The sequence below is a fragment of the Mustela nigripes genome, chromosome X (assembly GCF_022355385.1).
Source record: "Mustela nigripes isolate SB6536 chromosome X, MUSNIG.SB6536, whole genome shotgun sequence".
NCBI lineage: Eukaryota > Metazoa > Chordata > Mammalia > Carnivora > Mustelidae > Mustela > Mustela nigripes.
Window position 1 is genome coordinate 20778545 of NC_081575.1, and position 19565 is coordinate 20798109.

Sequence of the window (19565 nt, forward strand, 5' to 3'; positions counted from 1 at the left end):
GGTGCCTGGCATGATTGATATTCACTGCACAGTACGGGGCAATGCTGCTTATTGCAAACATTTCATCATTTATTAAGTAAAGGTAGAGATATATATCCTAGTATTCAAAAGTTGGAACTTGGATGACTTTGCATTGAGTAGAATAACAAACGATTAGAAAGGTATGGAAAACTGAGGCAGCATAATTTGTTTAAAGTAAATCTAAAGGGGCGCCTGGGTGGCTCAGTGGGTTAAGCCGCTGCCTTCGGCTCAGGTCATGATCTCAGGGTCCTGGGATCGAGTCCCGCATCGGGCTCTGTGCTCAGCAGGGAGCCTGCTTCCTTCTCTCTCTCTCTCTCTGCCTGCCTCTCTGCCTACTTGTGATCTCTCTCTGTCGAATAAATAAATAAAATCTTTAAAAAAATAAAGTAAATCTAAAGACTATAGTTTAAAACAGGGTTTGCCAAACTACAGACCCCCTACCCCGACCTGTTTTTCTATGGCCTATAAGCCAAGAGTTATTTTTACATTTTCAAATGGCTGGAAGAAAATTAAAAAACTATTATGTGATATGTGAAAATGATACAAATTTCAAATTTTTGTATCTGTAGATAAGGCTTTATGGGAACACAGCCACACTCACTCATTCGTGTATTGTCTACAGCTGCTTTCATGCTACAGTGGCAGAGCTGAGTAGCTGTGACAGAGACTGTGTGGTCTGCAAAGCCGAAAATACGTACTATTTGGCTTTTCACAGAAAAAATGTGCGCTCTGGTTAAATGAAGGATGGGTAAAGGGAGAGCCTCTTTAGCCTAAAAGAGAGGTGTTTGGGAGGTCTGGTGGTGATTGTGGTGGTGGCCTGAGAGCTGCCTTGTAATATCTGAAGGATTGTCATACAGAAGAGGGAATCAGTTTGTTCTCTGTGACTTCAAAAATTAGACCTAGAACCCATTGTGGGAAATATAAGGCAGTACTGCATTAGGGAACATTTTCAACTTGTCCAAAGGTGGAATACAGAGCCTTGGAAGGTAATCTATTGGTAGTGCCATCATTGGAAGAATTCAGAAAGACCAGCCAATTAACTAGCAGAGACCCAGTAGAATGGATACAGCATCAACTTGAATGATTTTTAAAGATCCTAATCTTGAGAGTCAGTGACTTTATGAACTCATGCTATTGAGAGTCTGTTATCAAGGGAAGATTTCCAAGTACAAAATACATCTTTGATTATATCACCAGTTCTGCTCAAAAATCCATTAATGAGATCCTTTTGTCAGCTAAATTCAGTAAAATTCCTAAGTTCTTCACTGTTAGTGTCTAGGTTCTTTGCCCTTTGATCCAAACTTAGCTTTATCACTCTTACTCTGTACAGCATCTCCCAAGTACTGCCCTGAAGAAATTTGTTAAACTTTTTAAAAATCCAGTATTTCCCACATGTGTAGCAACACAGTACTTTTTTTTTTTTTTGCCACAGATACTAACACCAGTTTTCCATTTGTCATTTTCTTTTTATTTTTTGAAGATTATATATTTATTTGAGAGAGAGAGAGAATGAGAAAGAGAGAGAGCATGGGGGAAGAAGGAGTAAAGGGAGAGGGAGAGAATCTCAAGCAGACTTCATGCTGAGCACAGAGCCCAGCACAGGGCTTGACCTCATGGCCTTGAGATCATGAGCCAAAACCAAGTGAGACGCTCAACTGACAGAGCCTCCCAGGTGCCCCCTCCATTTGTCATTTTCTCACCCTCTTCAGTTTTTTTTTAAGATTTTATTTATTTATTTGACAGAGAGAGATCACAAGTAGGCAGAGAGACAGGCAGAGAGAGAGAGGGAAGCAGGCTCCCCGCTGAGCAGAGAGCCTGATGCGGGGCTCAATCCCAGGACACTGGGATCACAACCTGAGCCGAAGGCAGAGGCTTTAACCCACTGAGCCACCCCGGTGCCCCACCCTCTTCAGTTTTTTTATTGTTTTTTACATACTCTCTTCCTCTTGTGTGCTGTTTTTCTTCCTCCAACTTCATTCTTAAGTCCAGCATTGGTTGGGAAATGGTAAAAGATAATTAGACCACAGAATTGTGGAAACAGAGACCACAAGAAACATTCCTTGTAGCCCCAGGAAAATAAGAATATAAAGATGTACACGAATTTAGAAGAATATGGGTGTGAAAGGAGAAATTGTATAAGGTGAAGGTGCTTTTGACATAATGAAATTTTTCATTCACTGAGTTATTAAAAAAGCGAGTCACCATTTTTATTGATAATCTGGCCTTCCGCCTTGTAATTTCTGGTTTTAGCTAGTGTTCTGTTTATGATACCATCCGTTTAGTCAGTCAGTGCTTAAGCATGTGAATAAAAAATGGGGTTGGTATCTGTAAGGAAAGGTGACATTACATATGCTAGGAAGGTAACATCCATACTGTTCCATTCCTTGGTGCCTTTCTCTTGAGAGGGTATTTTTCTGTGTCTGGAGTAGTTAGTGACATGTTAAAAGGAATGAAGATAAGAACTTATTATACAGTCTATTTATAGTCATTTGGAAATGTTCTACTTCCCTGAATATGAGACAATCTCAAAAGTATTATTTTTTTCCTCTGAATCACCTTATATGAACCATGAACATGTATCTAAAGATATCTGCAGTCACTGGCAACTATTACTTATTGAGAATAATAACAGCCAGAGGTTATAGCTTAATGATTCAAGAATCAGCTTTACATAAAGACTCTATCTAGTCTCCCTAGAAACCAACAATCAAATCTTATCAGGGCCAACCTAACCCTTTTTATAAAAGATAAATTGGATAACATGCTGTTTAATTTGTATGTGTGTTATTGAATGAAGCTATGAAGAGTATTTGGTCTGCATATTAAAGATACCACTATTGTTTTGGTAAGTAAGGATGTTATTTTTCCTGAATTATTTAACCTTGGGTAATTGGGGATGCAGGAGATACTTGAATGTGCCAGTGTTTTGTAAGGTTATTTTTAATAAATAGTAATTTTTTAAAAAAACATTAAGGAGAATTTGTTTTTCTGGGTAGACTCTCTTTGGTTTTCTGCCTCCTTTTGGGTTTGAAATTTTAGAAAGTAGAAAATGCTTGGATAGTTGATAATCTTTCCATATGTTTCATTTCCTATATTGTATATCATTTTTTCTGGCTTATAATTTGAAAGTTAAAACCATTTGCCATTTCTTCAAAGTGTATAGGTTGCCCAGGACCTAAATGTTCATTGCAGAAAATTTGGAAAATATAGTCTAGCATGAAAATGAAAATAATAGTTTAGCATTTGTCCTATGTTCAGAGGTAGCTGCTGCTGACTATTCATAATGTTGTAGTTACTATTCTCTTGCTTTTTTTCTCTATACATATATACTGTAAGATGTGTCTGTGTATTCCATTTTCTCTCTCTTTTTTTTAAAGATTTTGTTTGAGAAAGTGAGTGAGTGAGAGAGAGAGAGAGCACAAGTGGGGGAAGGAGCAGAGGGAAAGGGAGAAGTAGACTCCCCACTGAGTGGGGCCCAACATGGTCAGGACTCAATCCTGGGACTCAATCCCAGGACTCTGGGATCCAGACCTAAGCTGAAAACAGATGGCTAACAGAATGAGCACCCTGGTGCCCCTCCACTTTGACATGATCAGAAATTTAGTTCTCAGTATTTCCTAGCTAAAAATAATACTTCTCCAAACATTCTTTTGTAAATTTTTGTATACATCTCTTACTTCCTTCCTTTAAGTTTCTAGGAGTGGAATTGTTAGTTCTAAAGAGGAAATTTTTAAAATGCTCCATTGATATTCCCAAATTGCTTTCTAGAAAGGTATAGAGGTTTTTTTTTTTTTTTCATTTATTCATTTTCAGGATAACAGTATCATTATTTTTTCACCACACCCAGTGCTCCATGCAATCTGTGCCCTCTATAATACCCACCACCTGGTACCCCAACCCCCCCCCCCCCCGCCACTTCAACCCCCTCAGATTGTTTTTCAGAGAGGTATATAGTTTTTTTTTTTTTTTAACGATTTTATTTTAGTGACCTCCACACCCAAGGTAGGACTCAAACCCACAGCCCAACATCAAGTGTTGCATGCTTCACCAACAGAGCCAGCCAGGTGCCCTGCAAAGTGTAGTGCAGTAGTCTGTTTGGGATGCCATACGGAATACCACAAATGGGGTGGCTTAAACAGAAGTTTTTCCACAGTTTTGGAGACTGGAAGCCCAAGGTCACAGTGCCAGCAGGGTTGGTTAGTGGAGAGGTCTTTCTCCCTGGTTTGTAGATGGTGCCTTCTTACTGTGCTCTCACGTGGTCCTTTCTCTGCACGAGTGTAGAGAAAAGTATCTCTGGGTGCCTCCTTCTCCGCTTGTAAGAACACCAGTCCTGTTGGGTTAGAGCCCTACCCTTACAACCTCATTTAAGTTTTATTACCTCCTTAAAGGTTTTATACTCAAACATAGTCACACTGTGGGAGTGTTAAGCTTAAGCATATAAATTTTGGGGGACTACAGTGCAGTCTGTTAACAGGCAGTAACATTGGCATCCCATCATCAGAGAATGAGAGTTCCCATATCCCCATCTTTTTAAAATTTTTATTTATTTATTTTTTAAAAAAGATTTTATTTATTATTTATTTGACAGACAGAGATCACAAGTAGGCAGAGAGGCAGGCAGAGAGAGAGAGGAGGAAGCAGGCTCCCTGCTGAGCAGAGAGCCTGATGTGGGGCTCGATCCCAGGACTCGGGATCATGACCTGAGCCGAAGGCAGAGGCTTTAACCCACTGAGCCACCCAGGCGCCACTCCATCTTTTTTTTAAATGTAGATTTTAAACTTATCTTTTAAAAAAATTTTATTTGAGACAGTGCATACACGCAAGAGAGAGTGAGTGAGCAGGCATGCACAAATAGGGGAAACAGCAGGCAGAGGGAGAAGCAGGCTTCCCACTGAGCAGGGAGTCCAATGTGGGACTTGATCCCAGGACTCTGGGATCATGACCTGAGCCGAAGGCAGATGCTTAATGGACTGAGCCCGTCAGGCAACGCCTGTATCCCCATCTTATTGCCAACACTGGATCTATACAAATACACATGTGTGCACATATCACTGACAATTTAATAAAGATGGCATTATTTTACTTTGCATTTCTTGGATCATTAGTTTCAGTGAAAAATTTTAAAATATTTGGATATTTTAATTTTCTGTGATTTCTATTATATTTTTTCCATATTTTTGTTGGGGTTCTTAATTGCCAATAAATGGACATTTTCTTCATGTGTTTAGCTATTTTGTATGTATCAGACATTTTTGCTTATACAGAATAGGAACTATACTTTAAAATATTATTTATCTATGATTTATCTCTAAACACAGCTGAGTATACAGGGTTAATATGTGTGAGTACCTATATTAATGAATCATATGTTTAATGCTCACCATACATTCATGAAAACCGTTTATAGTTTGGATGCATTGATTCGCTGGCAGTGAAATACAGGTAGTGGCAAGGTTAATGCAAAATCTTTTCAGCTGTTGTTTGCCTTGCATTAACAAATCCGGCAGCATTTCCTGAGATATGCTCCTCAGAGCTCTAATCCCTCAAGACATCTTCTAAGAAGAGATTTCTGCTGGTTCATTAGCTTTGGGAACTGCTTGCAACCTACATCTCCCATCTAGTGCTTGACGGTGCTCAGCAGGAAGTTAAGTCTCTGAGAAGCCCTGGAGTAGAGAAATCTGTTTGACATTTGTAACCTGAATATTTCCAAAACTTACTTTGGCAATAGGATCTTCCTCTCTTTCCTGTTTATGTGACTTTTGTTACCTTTTAATTTTGAGAGGATTTACAGTTAATTATACAAAAATATATAGGAAAGCCCTATTTACCCTTCATCAAAATTTCACCAATGTTAACATCTTACATAACTATATTACAGGGTCACAATTAGGAAATCCATATTAGTACAATCCATAGAGCTCATTCGTATTTCATTGGTTATACATGCACTCGTGTGTGTGTGTGTGTGTGTGTGTTTCAGTGCAGTTTTATCACATGTAGGTTTTGTGTAGTCAGCACCACAAAGACTCCCTTATGCTGGTTCTTTATAGTCACACACACTCTTCCCCCTGGGCTAGCTCCTGGCCACCATTGATAAGTGCTCTATTCCTAAACTTTTGTCATTTCAAGAATGTTCTATAAATGGAATAATATGATAAATAACCTTTTGAGATTGGCTGTTTTCACTCAGCATAATTCACTTCGGGTTCATCCAGGTTGTTGTGTGTACCAATAGTTCTTTCCTTTCTATTGCTGAATAACATTTCATAGTATGGATGGACCACCATTTGTTTACCCATTCACCCACTGAATAACATTTACCCCTCCTCATCTTTTTGGTGGAATCTATTAATATCCTGTGTGAATATTGTTCTGAAGTATACCAACTTAAGGAATTCTGTACCACAGAAATGATGCCATTAAACAATTACTACTTTTTAAAGATTATGTCTCAGTTGCAGAAATTAAAACTCTCTTATTATCTGGTTTAGGAATTCCAGAGACGCTGTAATACTCTGATTTCATTGATTGAGAAAGAAAATATGGAAATTGAGGAAAGAGAGAGAGCAGAAAAGAAGAAACGGGCAACTAAAACTCCAATGGTAAAATTTTCAGCATTTTCCTAACTTTTAGGTAGATCTCATTTTTTTTACATAATTAAAATGCCTATATTATGTTTAATGCCACATGATACCTATTATAAAAACTTTTTATGAAGTGCTGATTTGTTTTTGACAGAAAAAGAATATGCTACAACTGCATTCCCTATTTGTTTGTAGAGCATATGGTTAGGAACTCCCTAGTAACAGGGCTCAGTATTTAAAAAAAAAAAATTCCTCATGACTTTAAGCAGAAGTATAATGCAAGTAAAATCCTTTGAATTGAGACTCTGGTTGTCGTGGGGGAGTAGAAGAGGGTTGGGGGGGGTGGGGTGGGGCTGAGGTTGAAACTGGGAGTTCTGATTTGATCAAATAAGTTTTCTGATCTTTGTGGAACTATGAGTATAAATAAGAATTTTGAGCAGACAGCAAAGCTTTATTTGGTTTACTTGGTCATAAATTAACTGTTGAATAATAAGATGACTTGATTTTAATCTAGTCAGGTTGCCTTGTATAGCTACAATTTAAAATATTCTTTAATAGATCATTTTATTTGAGTGTGGTTAAATAAACTACCATATTTCATCAAGTCTAAGATGGCTTCCTCTTGTAAGACACAGCATTATTTTGTGTATCACTAAGTAAAACTGCTGCCAGGTAACTAATTTGTCATCATTGGTAAGATGCATCCTGATTTCAGAGGTGCTAAAGTGAAAAAGTAATGCACATCATAGAATATATGAAATATGGTATTTTAATATCTATCATATGGTTTTAAAAAGTAATACATTCATAAATAGCATTTTGTCCAGAAAACTTTAAGTATTAAGTAGTTCTTTAAGATGAAAGTACATTTATAGTACCATCTGTAAGTAGACATTTGCTGACTATTTTTGATGGGTATTTTATGTCTTTTCTTAAAAAAAAAAATCTTTGGAGGTTATTTTACATTGGGTTATATATTTTGTTGGGCTATATAGAACATTAACTGTGAGTATAACATTGAAGTGAATATTCATGTTAAAATTTTTTTTTAATGCATTTACATCCTAGATTTAACATTGTTGGGCCATTTAAAAATGTGCATATTGGAGCAGAACATTAAATCTGTTTCCATTTTAGTCACAGAAAAGAAAAGCAGAGTCAGCTACTGAGAGCTCTGGAAAGAAGGATGTCAAGAAGGTGAAATCCTAAAGCCTAGAAATAAAGTTTTAAATGGGAAACTGCTATTTTCTTGTTCCCATCTTCAAATGCTAATTGCCAGTTCCAGTGTATTCATGGTACTCTAAGAAAAATCTCTTTGGTTTTGATTTCTTGCATATTTTATATATTTTACAATGCTTTCTACCTGAAATGTGTAGCTTTATATTTTATGCATTCTAGTATTTTTGTGTACTGTATTTTGTGCATTTCATGTCTTCATCAAAATCCTCTCAGTCCTTGTTCTTTTTGAAGCTTGTGCTGAGGTTTTAGCTTTTCTATGTTTTATATGCCGCTGCTTTGAAAGAGAACCTAGATTCTATAGCTGTATTATTGTTGTTTCATACTTTAAATTTATATGGCTGTGGAAAAATGAATTAAAATGATTTGAGGAGAAAGACTTTTTCACTTCTTTGTTGCTTTCTTTTCTATTGAGTATGGGCTTGTATGTGTTACTGCATACTGTGATTAGCATAATAATTGTTTCTTTTGAGGTCATCTAAATATTTTTTTCCTAAAGGAATAAAGGGTGAGAACAGAAAAATATTAAAAAAAACCCTAATATTTGATACTGTGCTTGCTGTCAGTATGCATTACATTTAAATTATTCTCTAAATATTCAAGTGGGAAAATATAATAAAGAAATGTCTATAAGAAATTTAATTATTTCCTGTGTTTTGTGCAGTAGAAAAATAGTTGTGTTTATTGAATTGCATTGCTCACTACTGTGTATTTGGTTGAAAGTTAAAGCTTTGCTTGCTGAATTGTGCATGATCTTCTGTCCCATAGAGCCAGTTCGGAGGAGTCTGGGTGTAACATGTAGATTTATTAACAACTAAGTTAAGAGTACAAAATAAGTGCTATGCATGTAGAAGAAGGGGGTCTGGCTTCTATAGGAATACACTTATGCTCGGATAACAAACAATTTCAAAGTGTCAGAGGTTTTATACACCAAGGGTTTAGTTCTTGCTCACACTACAGATTCCACGCAAGTCAAAAGGATAGGAGAATGGGAGGAGACCTCTTCCCCACAGTCACTCAAGGTTCCAGGCTGACTGAGGCTTCAAGGTTTTGTATTGTCGCTGTACCATCTGGAACATGTGGCCTTTTCTGCTGCTGCTGTAGGAGAAAGGCTGAAGAATCTCATGTAGGTTCTTCATTACCTAGGTCCAGACATGGGACATGTGACAAATGTCCCATCTATTTATATTTCATCGTCCTAAAGTAGTCACATGGTCCTATGTGTGTGAAAGATGGCTGGCAAATGTAGGGGAACAAGCGGAATGTTTTACATTACTGCCTCTGCCACAGGGCCTGTTGGCTCAGGAAAGAACCTGTGTCTCTCACATGGAACTGTTAGCATGTGATTAATCAAAATCAAGGTCAGGTTATAAGGGAACAGGGAAAAATGGATTGGAATCTAGTGTGAAACACATAGCAAATAAGCAAAGTTGGGAATGCAGGACAGTGATTTTAGTTATCAAAACAATGTTTGGATCACTAAAGAGTTGCTCCCTCCCTCTACCAAAATCCTTTACATTTCCTATCCGATTCTGTCTCCGGCAAAAGTTGGGTAGCCATGAAATTCACACCCTCAGTCTTCTCATAGGGGTTCTGACACCTAGGAATCGATCTAGAATGACAATCCACTGTCTGCTGGACTCTTCCAAGTCTTCATTCATTGTCTAGATTTCATATTTCTTACTGCCATGCTTCTGATTGGATTCCTTTTACTGTTTCTATTCTTAGGACTTAGAGTCTTGTACTCTGTTGGAAGTTGGGGTGAAATTGAGGTGCTATTAGGCAATGAAGTCAGGATGATACTAGGTCAAGGGACAAAGAGTTACCCAAATCTGTCTTAACTACCCTTTCTGTAAGGTCCACAAAACAGGTGAAGGTAAGCAAAGTAATACTGCAGTACCTGGTGCTTTGACTCCAAACTTCAATCCAGAGCTCATAAACCCAAAATAAAATCTTGGAATTTTCTACTCATTGAGATTTAAATGCTGTAGTTACCTGGGCTACAGAAAATGATACCTGGGAGGGTTTTACTGAAACCTCCAAGTTTTGTGTACTGAAAAGTGAGGGGTGTCGACTCTGATCAATCGGCTTAGCATTTCTTTTCTTAGGATTTAAGATATAGGGTGGGAGCTGATACAATTAGGATCTTTAAACTTCTTTTGTGGAAATTTGACAATCTCTGCTTGTTCTTTCCCTGTTAACCCAGAGGGGTTAATAGCTAAGCTGTATGTCACTATCTGTTTTAGGGGAGAAAATCTGAAGGTAAGTTCTTCCAGCCTTTTCATGGGGCCATTTTCCTGATCTTTACATGACTCTTAGGAGATTTTCTTGGACCAAAGAGAAGTGAAATTCAACTCTCCAGGATGTTCAATGAATGCCTCTGGTGTCGTCCTCAGAAACTTGTGAAATGGTTTTATCCATGACATTAACATAAAGATTGTACTATATTTAGTGAAAAATTCACCACCTACTCTATTCCTTATCTTAGATTATGTACAGCATTATTGTTGAACATAGCCTACCAAGGAGGCCCATGCAGTGAACACCAGATGATAGCACAGTCCAAATAATACAATGTTGGAGATACAAAATGCCCCGAGTCTGTATTTGAAACCTCTTATTGTCAGTTCTCACAGAGAAATTAAAGTATGATAGACAATTCAAAAGTCCTGGGAAAGAAATCCCATTTCAAACGAGGGACTGAGACTGATAGGGTAGTAGCCCTAGACCTAACTGCCCTTTTGAGGAGAAAAAGCAGGACATGTAGTTTACCAGCTGCTTGGAGGCCAGGGGAAGCAGAAGAGTGTGTTGTTTTCATGACAATCTTGCAAATGTATAATGATCCAGCCCACCAGCAAAAAAGGTCCAATCAATTGTATGAGAATCTGACCCTCCTGATACCTTATTTGCAGAATGTGCAAGAATGGAAGTGAGTAGAAGAACAGGGACCCTGAGTGGTTTTCTTAACTCAGGACCTCTGTAGAAGACAAGAGGTGAATAGGTTTTTCAATAATCCTCCCACAGAGGCACTTGGAAAGCATCTGTCTTGATCCACTGGGTACTCAGGCTCTAATTTCCTTAGAATCAAAAGAAGGTGGTGAGCTCAGTAATCTCTCATTTGCCTGATAGCTATTTGTATCTCAATCTTTATTGCACAGCTCCTTTATCTGCTGGCTCCCTGGCCTATGAGTGGTTTTGCTATATGGAAAATCTGGGTACTTGTTGCATTATACAATTCCCCCTTGAAATATGCCCCCAAACTGGATTCATTGTCTGAGACCTCCCAGTTAAGAGAAGGTATTGCAGCTATCTTAGGTGCTGGGTGTTTGGTTTGAAAAGCCTGAACTCAACTGGTGAAACTATCTACTGTCTCCAAAATAAAATGCTGTTCTTTCCCAATTACTGACAAAGGTCTCCACTGTGGTCTATGTGTTCCTCCTCTATGGTGCAGTAGCCAATGCAGCCAGCTAGTTCAGATTCCTGTGCCAGTTTCAAGGCCCATGGCAGTGCTGGTGTCCACATCACTTTCTCTGTAGCTGTTCTTACCAAATCCTGAACTCAAGTTGTCATCAAATTTCAAACTTCTGTCAGTATTCTATTCCATGTCTCCTTCATTTAGTTTGCCTAAGCTATCCTGCCCAATTGACAAGGGATACGATTTTCCTGTGGTTAAAATACATGTAGCTAATGCTGTTTGTCATGTCCCCTATCCCTCAGCCTTATCATTTTTGTGTACTCTAGCTGATTTGAACTGCCAGTATCTCTTTGTCTAAGGGCTTTGTCTGAGAACTCCATCAGAGGCCTTGGAAGGTTTTTCTACCCTTTGTATGATAGACTGGGGAAACCCAAATTAAGACACTCACCTTGTGTACATAGCTCTTAGCCTTCAGTTATTTCATTAAAAGGTATAGAGTGCTTAAGGAGAGTAATGACCGTATATCATTTATCTGTTCTTAGAAGGTCTACCCCTCTGTGGACACTTAGTAGGTGATAGGATTACATCAGGATATTCTACCCTGGTACGAAGTGCTGGGTTCTGATTTCTCTCTGTAAACAAAGGAAACTTTCTCATATAACCAACAGTTATGGCATTGGGAATTATCATTAGGCAGAGGTGAAAGGGTTCCCAAGCTTTTGGTAAGGCCAAAGCTAGTGCCCAGTCTATGGTCTCTGGAAGTGTTCTCTGTGGTAGTTGGTGCCCCTTTCCTGTAGCAGTGGTCCATTTAGATAACTGGACCAAGCGTTGCCCTTTCTTCCTATACTATGACATATAGCCAGTACAACAGTCTGGTGGTACCAGGCTTTTTAATCTGTTGGCCTGGTGACCGGATGATTTGTTCATTTCCTGATACATTGCTTCCCTACTGGGGAGAATTTCATCTAGGCCATTGTGGTCAGATTCAAGCTGTGCATACCCACTGGCTTTCAGCCTTGTCTTCCATATTGCCAAGACATGTTTTGTTAATTTCTCATCGTGTTCCCATGAGATCCATTTTAGAAGTTGTTCAAATAGTACTACCAAATTTTGTGGTCCATTTTTGAGGATTTCTATATATGGAAAATTGATGGTGAGTGTCATGTAGGTGCAGTTATCTACCTCCCATCATGAATACAGTTTTGAGCTAATATATTTCCTTTAGTGATAGAGATCCAAGTCTGTTTACTATATCTAAGACAGTAAAGATCTTTGCATAAGGTCTTGTCTTATCTAGAATATTTGGTATGTGATCATCATCATCATCAGTTGGGATTGATACCTTATTCAGTTCTTTCCTAGAACCCAACTATAAGTCTCCAAATGCCATTTAGTTTTTGTACTGGCCATATGAGGGCATATGGCCTCATATGATACACCCCCGGGTGGGTAAAATATGATAATTTACCCATTTTTTTCTGATCACCAAGTATTCAATCTACTCTTTCTCAGTATGTGTTGGGTGTATTGTTCACGGTTAGGTAGATGGACTCCCATACCTTTGTGAGAGATGATTACAATTACATCTGGTTATATTTTTGTAGGTATGTCCTTTTTTCCTTCATGTATCTATCTATCCATCTATCCTGGTTTCTAAGATCTCAAGCTTTAATCTTTCTCTTCATTTCTTAATTCTTTCCTAGTTTGCCCCCCCCATCACAACTAAAACTCAGAGTATCTTGTGGTTAAGAGTTTCAAAATACCCTATAATTAATGTACCTGCTGACTAAGGGCCTCCCACTATTTCCAGGCCAACCCATTTCTCAAAGCCAAGGCATTCTGGGTACAGGCATTACTAACTATCTTTTTGACTTTTCTTTCACTACATTTTCTTCTCCACCTCAGAAAATCTACTTTCACTGTGAAGCAAAGGCCTCAATTTCTTATTAGTGAATTCTACCTGCAGTGATTGTATCCACACTCTGAAGCCTCTGAAATCCAAAACCATAATTATGACATTTGACCAGAGCTCACTGAAGATACCTGATCAAGAAAGCCATTTCAAGGAATGTATTTTCTCCTGAATAAGCCTTGCAAATGATGAAGGGTTATTTTTGTTACTCTATTCCTTTATCTTCTTTCCACAAATTTGTAGATTAGGATTTAGATATTGCTCAAGTCAGAGTCAACATGAGAACATATGGTGGAGAAGGGACTCTGAAAATTTTAGAGAAGGTTCCCCAGAATTTCCTCTTGCTGTCGTTCTCTCTTTATCCCTGGATGCAGGTTAAAACATGATTAAGAGAGTTAGAGTTTGGGCCTGCCATCTAGTTGGCCATGTGATTATTTATATCTACCAATCCAATAGGCCAAAGGTGCTTATTTTAGGAAGATTTTAGGACCTTGCTCTTCCTGTAATTTGAAGTCTACCCTAGCTCCTAAAGTGAATATTTGCGCCAATACCAGCACCTGCCTGTTACACACGGGAAATTATATTCTGGGCCTACAGAAGCAGTACTTCAAGTCGGAGGACTGAACCTCAGTCTCTTTAGAGGGACTTTGCTCTCCAAATGTCAGTTCCTGGGGCACATATTTGCTTTGTCTGCTGAGATCATGCCCATGTTAGGGGTGGAGGTGAGAGGCAAGTACTGTTAAGGAATGAAATTATGATGGTCATAGGCAAGGGGACTCAGGAATACTTAAATTCTGCCTTGACCTTACCACCTCTTTGTGTTCCACAAGGGATTTGTGTACATAAAAAGAAAAGAAACATAGTAGCATTCTATTAACTGGGATTTTTGTTCCAAACCCTGGTTTAGTGGGCTACTGAGGTGTGCTTGAGCATAATGAGATTTAGGGTAGAGGCTGCTTGGAACTCAGAACCAAAGTAAGGTGAATTGTTTAGCATTTCCTTTAAGCCAAAATCAAATCTCAAAATTTGCCATTCCAATGAGGAAAAAAACCTCACAACTACCAACTCCAGAGGGAATGAATCCAGAAAGAGGCTTTCTCTCTCTATGGGATTGTTTAGATTCCCAAAGCTCTACCCATTTAGAAACTCCGGTTCAAAAAGTGTTTGGGAATCTTACCCATCAGTTCAGCACTCCTCCTACTTGTGTAGGAGGATAGGGAGAGGATCGCAGAGGAACTTTGAACCCCTTCCCCTGGAGGCCAGTATGAACACTATGCTTATACTGTTTCAATGCTTAACTTCTATAGTCAGGTCAAGTCCTACAGCTTGTGGTTGATACATGTTGATACGTGGCTGGAACATTGACTAATACAAAAAGTGTTACAAGAGGTACTGTTACAGAAGAGGTACCGTTACAGAATGCAAACTTGGTAACTTCTAACAAGAATCGTATCACCTATGTGGGATTTCTTATCACCTATCATATTTTGTGATTATTGGTGAGATAAAATTTGTCAGTGAATAATTGTTTATGATACAACGGTGTCACAGTATTTTGAGTTGTCTCTTCTGGGAGAAAGGTCATGTTTGCCAGTCATGATAGTAGGAGAAAGAGTGATGCTTTTCATATGCTATTATAAATGCACATATACTGCTAAAATTTGAATATGCATGGATTATGTTTCTAAAAATGTTTTTATTTTGTAATTAAAAAAAAACATTGTAAACTTTGGTTGAATAATTTGCCTGCCATAATTTTCCTCACGTGGAAATCTTCCACAATGTTATGTGGGTGCTGGAGCATAGCAAGCTGCACTGCCCAAACCTTGTAGAACTGGAACTAGTGATTGTCTCTCCCAGGATGCAGATTTTAGAATTAATACACTGAAGGAAACATTTGGAAGTGAATTCAGAATTCTCAGCTTCAGCCTTTGAAGACAACAAATCTTGGTTTTATTTAGGTTCTGTATCAGTTAACTTTTCTTGCATAACAAATCACTCTAAAACTTGGTGGCCTGAAACAACCATTTATTTTTATTTTTATTATTTTGTAATCTCCATGCCCAACATGGGGCTTAAACTCCAAACAACCCCAAGATCAAGAGTTACATGCTCTACCAACTGAGCCAGCCACATGCCCCAAGACAACCATTTAACTTGCAATTCTGTGGGTTGGCAATTTGGGCTGGGCTCAGGTAGGTAGTTCTTTTGTCTTGATTGGGCTCACTCATGTGTCTTTGGTTAAATTCTGATCAGTTAGGTGACACTGGTTGTGGTGGTTGACTGATTGTTGGCTTGGTCAGTGGGGGTAAGACAATATTTCTTATTGTCCAGTGGGTTAGCTTGGCCTTGTTCACATGGTAGCCTGGCAGGGTTCTAACAGAAAGAGCAAAACTTGCAAGTCTCTTGAGACCCAGGCTTAGATTTCAAACACCTTCTACTACATTCTTTTGGTCAAAGAAAATCATAAAGCCAGACCAGATTCAAGGGATAGAGAAATTGATTCTACTTCTAGATGGGAGATGCTGCAAAATTACATTGCAGAAGATCTGGATATAAGATGAGTGTGGAAGGGAATCTATCACAGGCTCCTTCTGTTAAGGTGTCCTGATTTATAGTTAGTGTGTGACTTACAGTCATCTAGTAGTATCCCAAATTATAACATTTGAGTCCCCATGTGCATAGCTTAGTGGAAAAGTCATAGTCTATCACTTAGAGCCTTCATTCCTGATATGTTTTTGAAGGGTACAGATATATTTTATTTTTGACTCTGTTTTAAACTAGTAGTCTTTTTGATCTAGCAATTTGGACCCCCCCATCTATTTTGGTCCCAAGAATATTTGGACTCCATGTTTCTGAGTATAAGCAGTTTTATCACAACCATGCTAACAGAGATAAGAGACTGCTAGTCGTTTCCCAATATATATCTTCTTGCTTAGAAATAAGAACATCTATTTTCAGTTTTTCCACACTGACACTTGGCTAAAAGCCTGCTTTACCCAGCTTCCTTTGTAGTGAGGTAAGACATACAAGTTCTAACTTAAGACATACAGGTTTTGACCAATGAGTTGTAAAGACAAGTAACATTGCAACTTTTGGAAAGTGTCCCGAAAAGAAGTTTTCTTCATCCTTTCTTCTTTCTTCCTGGTTGGGATGAGGACTTGATGGCTGGAGTTCAAGCCACCATCTTGAATTATATGGATGCACATCAAGGATGGTGTAGCAACTGTATAGAAGGAGCCTGGGTCCCTGATGACCATGGAACAGCCTTCCAGTCCTGGGGTATCCCCACTTCCAGACTCCTTTATATTGAGAAATAGTTTTCCATCTGTTTAAGGCACTGTCTTACATTTTGTTGTTATTAGTATATGGAACTCTATCCTAATACCCCAGTATTGATGATATTTTATTGAGCAAGCTTTTGTTGAAACAGATTCCCTTAAGCCAACTAAAGTCCTTGATGAATTTTCTAAATTGTAAGGTAAACTATTTCCATTTTTTTCCATTTGTAATTTTATTCTACTGAACGTATTTTCATTGGGATTGGTTAGTTTTGTCTTAACTTTATAGTAAGGGTTTGCCTTATCAATAAATTCTTTTTCATAGTAAACTTTACTTGGCATTGTAGATTTTTGATTTGTGGATATGATTTTCATCAAGGTCTGGTTTCCCTGAGTCAAACGTTACAGATCTTATTTTTTCAAGAATGTGTGATTTTTCTGTAAAATTACAGCCAATAACAAAATTTATCATGTGCAGTTTCACCACTTTTCATGTTTTTCTATGGTGGTTATTTCCACCAAATCTACATTTTCTCAGGTTAGTTTTCAGAGTGGCCAATGTTATAAATGACATGTAGTTTTTAGTTTTATGTTTCTAATAAATTTTAATATGTGCATATTTAGACATTGACCATTGGGTCATTGGTTAGTTCTACCTGCTATATATTTTTAAAAGATCTTGTCTATTTAAGATGTTTATAGAAAGAAAGCATGTGGGGGGAAGGAGCAGAGGGAAAGGGACAAGAAGACTCTACACTGAGTTCAGAGCCTGATGTGCGGCTCTATCCTATGACCTGAGCCAAAATCAAGAGTTGGACACTTGGGGGTTCCTGGGTGGCTCAGTCATTAAGCATCTGTCTTCAGCGGAGTTCATGATCCCAGGGTCCAGGGATCGAGACCCACATCAGGCTCCCTGCCCATTGGGAAGCCTGCTTCTCACTTTCCCACTCCCCCTGCTTGTGTTGCCTCTCTGCTGTGTCTCTCTCTGTCAAATAAATAAATAAAATCTTTTTTTAAAAAAAAGTATGGATGCTTAACCAACTGCACCACCCAGGCGCCCGCCCCTCTACTTGATATATTTTTATGACTTGGAAATTGATACTAATTTCTTGGTGATTCCATGAGGAATTTGTGAGCAACTCCCCTCAGATGTTCCAGAATTTTCCCATTCTTCAGACTGGATCTGTGCTATTGCACATCCATACTTATAAATATAAGTGATCTGTTTCTGGCAGTCTCCTTTAGTGCAAATCCTCCTAAGTCAAAGTTGTAATTACCATTATGTTATTTATTTATTAACATATAATATATTATTAGCCCCAGGGGTACAGGTTTGTGAATCATAAAGCTTACACACTTCACAGCACTCACCATATCACATACCCTCCCCAATGTCCATAATCCAACCACCTTCTCCTTACCCCCCTCCCCCTGGTAGCCCTGTTTGTTTTGTGAGATTAAGAGTCTCTTATGGTTTGTCTCCCTCCCAATTGCATCTTATTTCATTTTTTTCTTCCCTACCCCCAGACTCCCCACTTTGCCTCTCAAATTCCTCATAACAGGGAGAGCATATGATAACTGTCTTTCTCTGACTTATTTCACTCAGCATAATACCCTCATATTCCATCCACGTCATTGTAAATGGCAAGATTTCATTTCTTTTGATGGCTGCATAGTATTCCATTGTAGATATATACCACATCTTCTTTATCCATTAACCTATTGATGGACATCTAGGCTCTTTACATAGTTTGGCTATTGTGGACATTGCTGCTATAAATATTCAGGTGCACGTGTGCCTTCAGATCATCACATTTGTATCTTTTTATTTTTTTATTTATTTATTTTTAAAGATTTTATTTATTTATTTTACAGAGAGAGATCACAAGTAGACAGAGAGGCAGGCAGAGAGAGAGAGGGAAGCAGGCTCTCCGCTGAGCAGAGAGCCCGATGTGGGACTCGATCCCAGGACCCTGAGATCATGACCTGAGCCGAAGGCAGTGGCTTAACCCACTGAGCCACCCAGGCACCCCTCACATTTGTATCTTTTTAAAAAAATTTTTATTTCTTTTCAGCGTAACAGTATTCATTGTTTTTGAACCACACCCAGTGCTCCATGCAATCCGTGCCCTCCCTAATACCCACCACCTGGTTCCCCCAACCTCCCACCCCCACACCTTCAAAACCCTCAGGTTGTTTTTCAGAGTCCATAGTCTCTCATGGTAAATACCCAGTACTGCAATTGCTGGGTCGTTGGGTAGCTCTATTTTCAACTTTTTGAGGAACCTCCATGCTGTTTTCCAGATTGGCTGACCAATAGTGTGGGAGGGTTCCCCTTTCTCTGCATCCTCGCCAGCATTTGTCGTTTCCCAACTTGTTAATTTTAGCCATTCTGACTGGTGTGAGGTGGTATCTCATTGTGGTTTTGATTTGTATTTCCCTGATGCCGAGTGATGTGGAGCACTTTGTCATGTGTCTGTTGGCCATCTGATGTCTTTGCAGAAATATCTGTTCAGGTCCTCTGGCCATTTCTTGATTGGATTGTTTGTTCTTTGGGTGTTCAGTTTGATAAGTTCTTTATAGATTTTGGATACTAGCCCTTTATCTGATATGTCATTTGCAAATATCTTCTCCCATTCTGTCAGTTGTCTTTAGGTTTTGTTAACAGTTTCCTTTGCTGTGCAAAAGCTTTTTATCTTGATGAAGTCATAACAGTTCACTTTTGCCCTTGCTTCCCTTGCTTTTGGCGATATTTCTCGGAAGAAGTTGATGCGGCTGAGGTCGAAGAGGTTGCTGTCTGTGTTCTCCTCAAGGATTTTGAAGGATTCCTGTTTCACATTGAGGTCTTTCATCCATTTTGAGTCTATTTTTGTGTGTGGTGTAAGGAAATGGTCCAGTTTCATTCTTCTGAATGTGGCTGTCCAATTTTCCCAACACCATTTGTTGAAGAGGCTGTCTTTTTTCCATTGGACATTCTTTCCTGCTTCTTCAAAGATTAGTTGACCATAGAGTTGAGGGTTTATTTCTGGGCTCTATATTCTGTTCCATTAATCTATGTGTCTGTTTTTGTGCCAGTACCATACTGTCTTTATGATGACAGCTTTGTAATAGAGCTT

At 38.6% G+C, this 19565-nt stretch overlaps 1 protein-coding gene across 1 annotated transcript in view; it reads left to right on the plus strand.

The window, feature by feature from the left end:
• Positions 1-8220, plus strand: part of SMARCA1 (SWI/SNF related, matrix associated, actin dependent regulator of chromatin, subfamily a, member 1) — a 77839-nt gene extending 69619 nt beyond the window's left edge. The window contains exons 24-25 of the mRNA XM_059385175.1: positions 6513-6623; positions 7743-8220. Coding sequence (XP_059241158.1) covers positions 6513-6623; positions 7743-7814 — 183 coding nt within the window. The 3' untranslated portion in view covers positions 7815-8220. The remainder of the gene's footprint in view (positions 1-6512; positions 6624-7742) is intronic.
• Positions 8221-19565: the final 11345 nt, after the last annotated feature.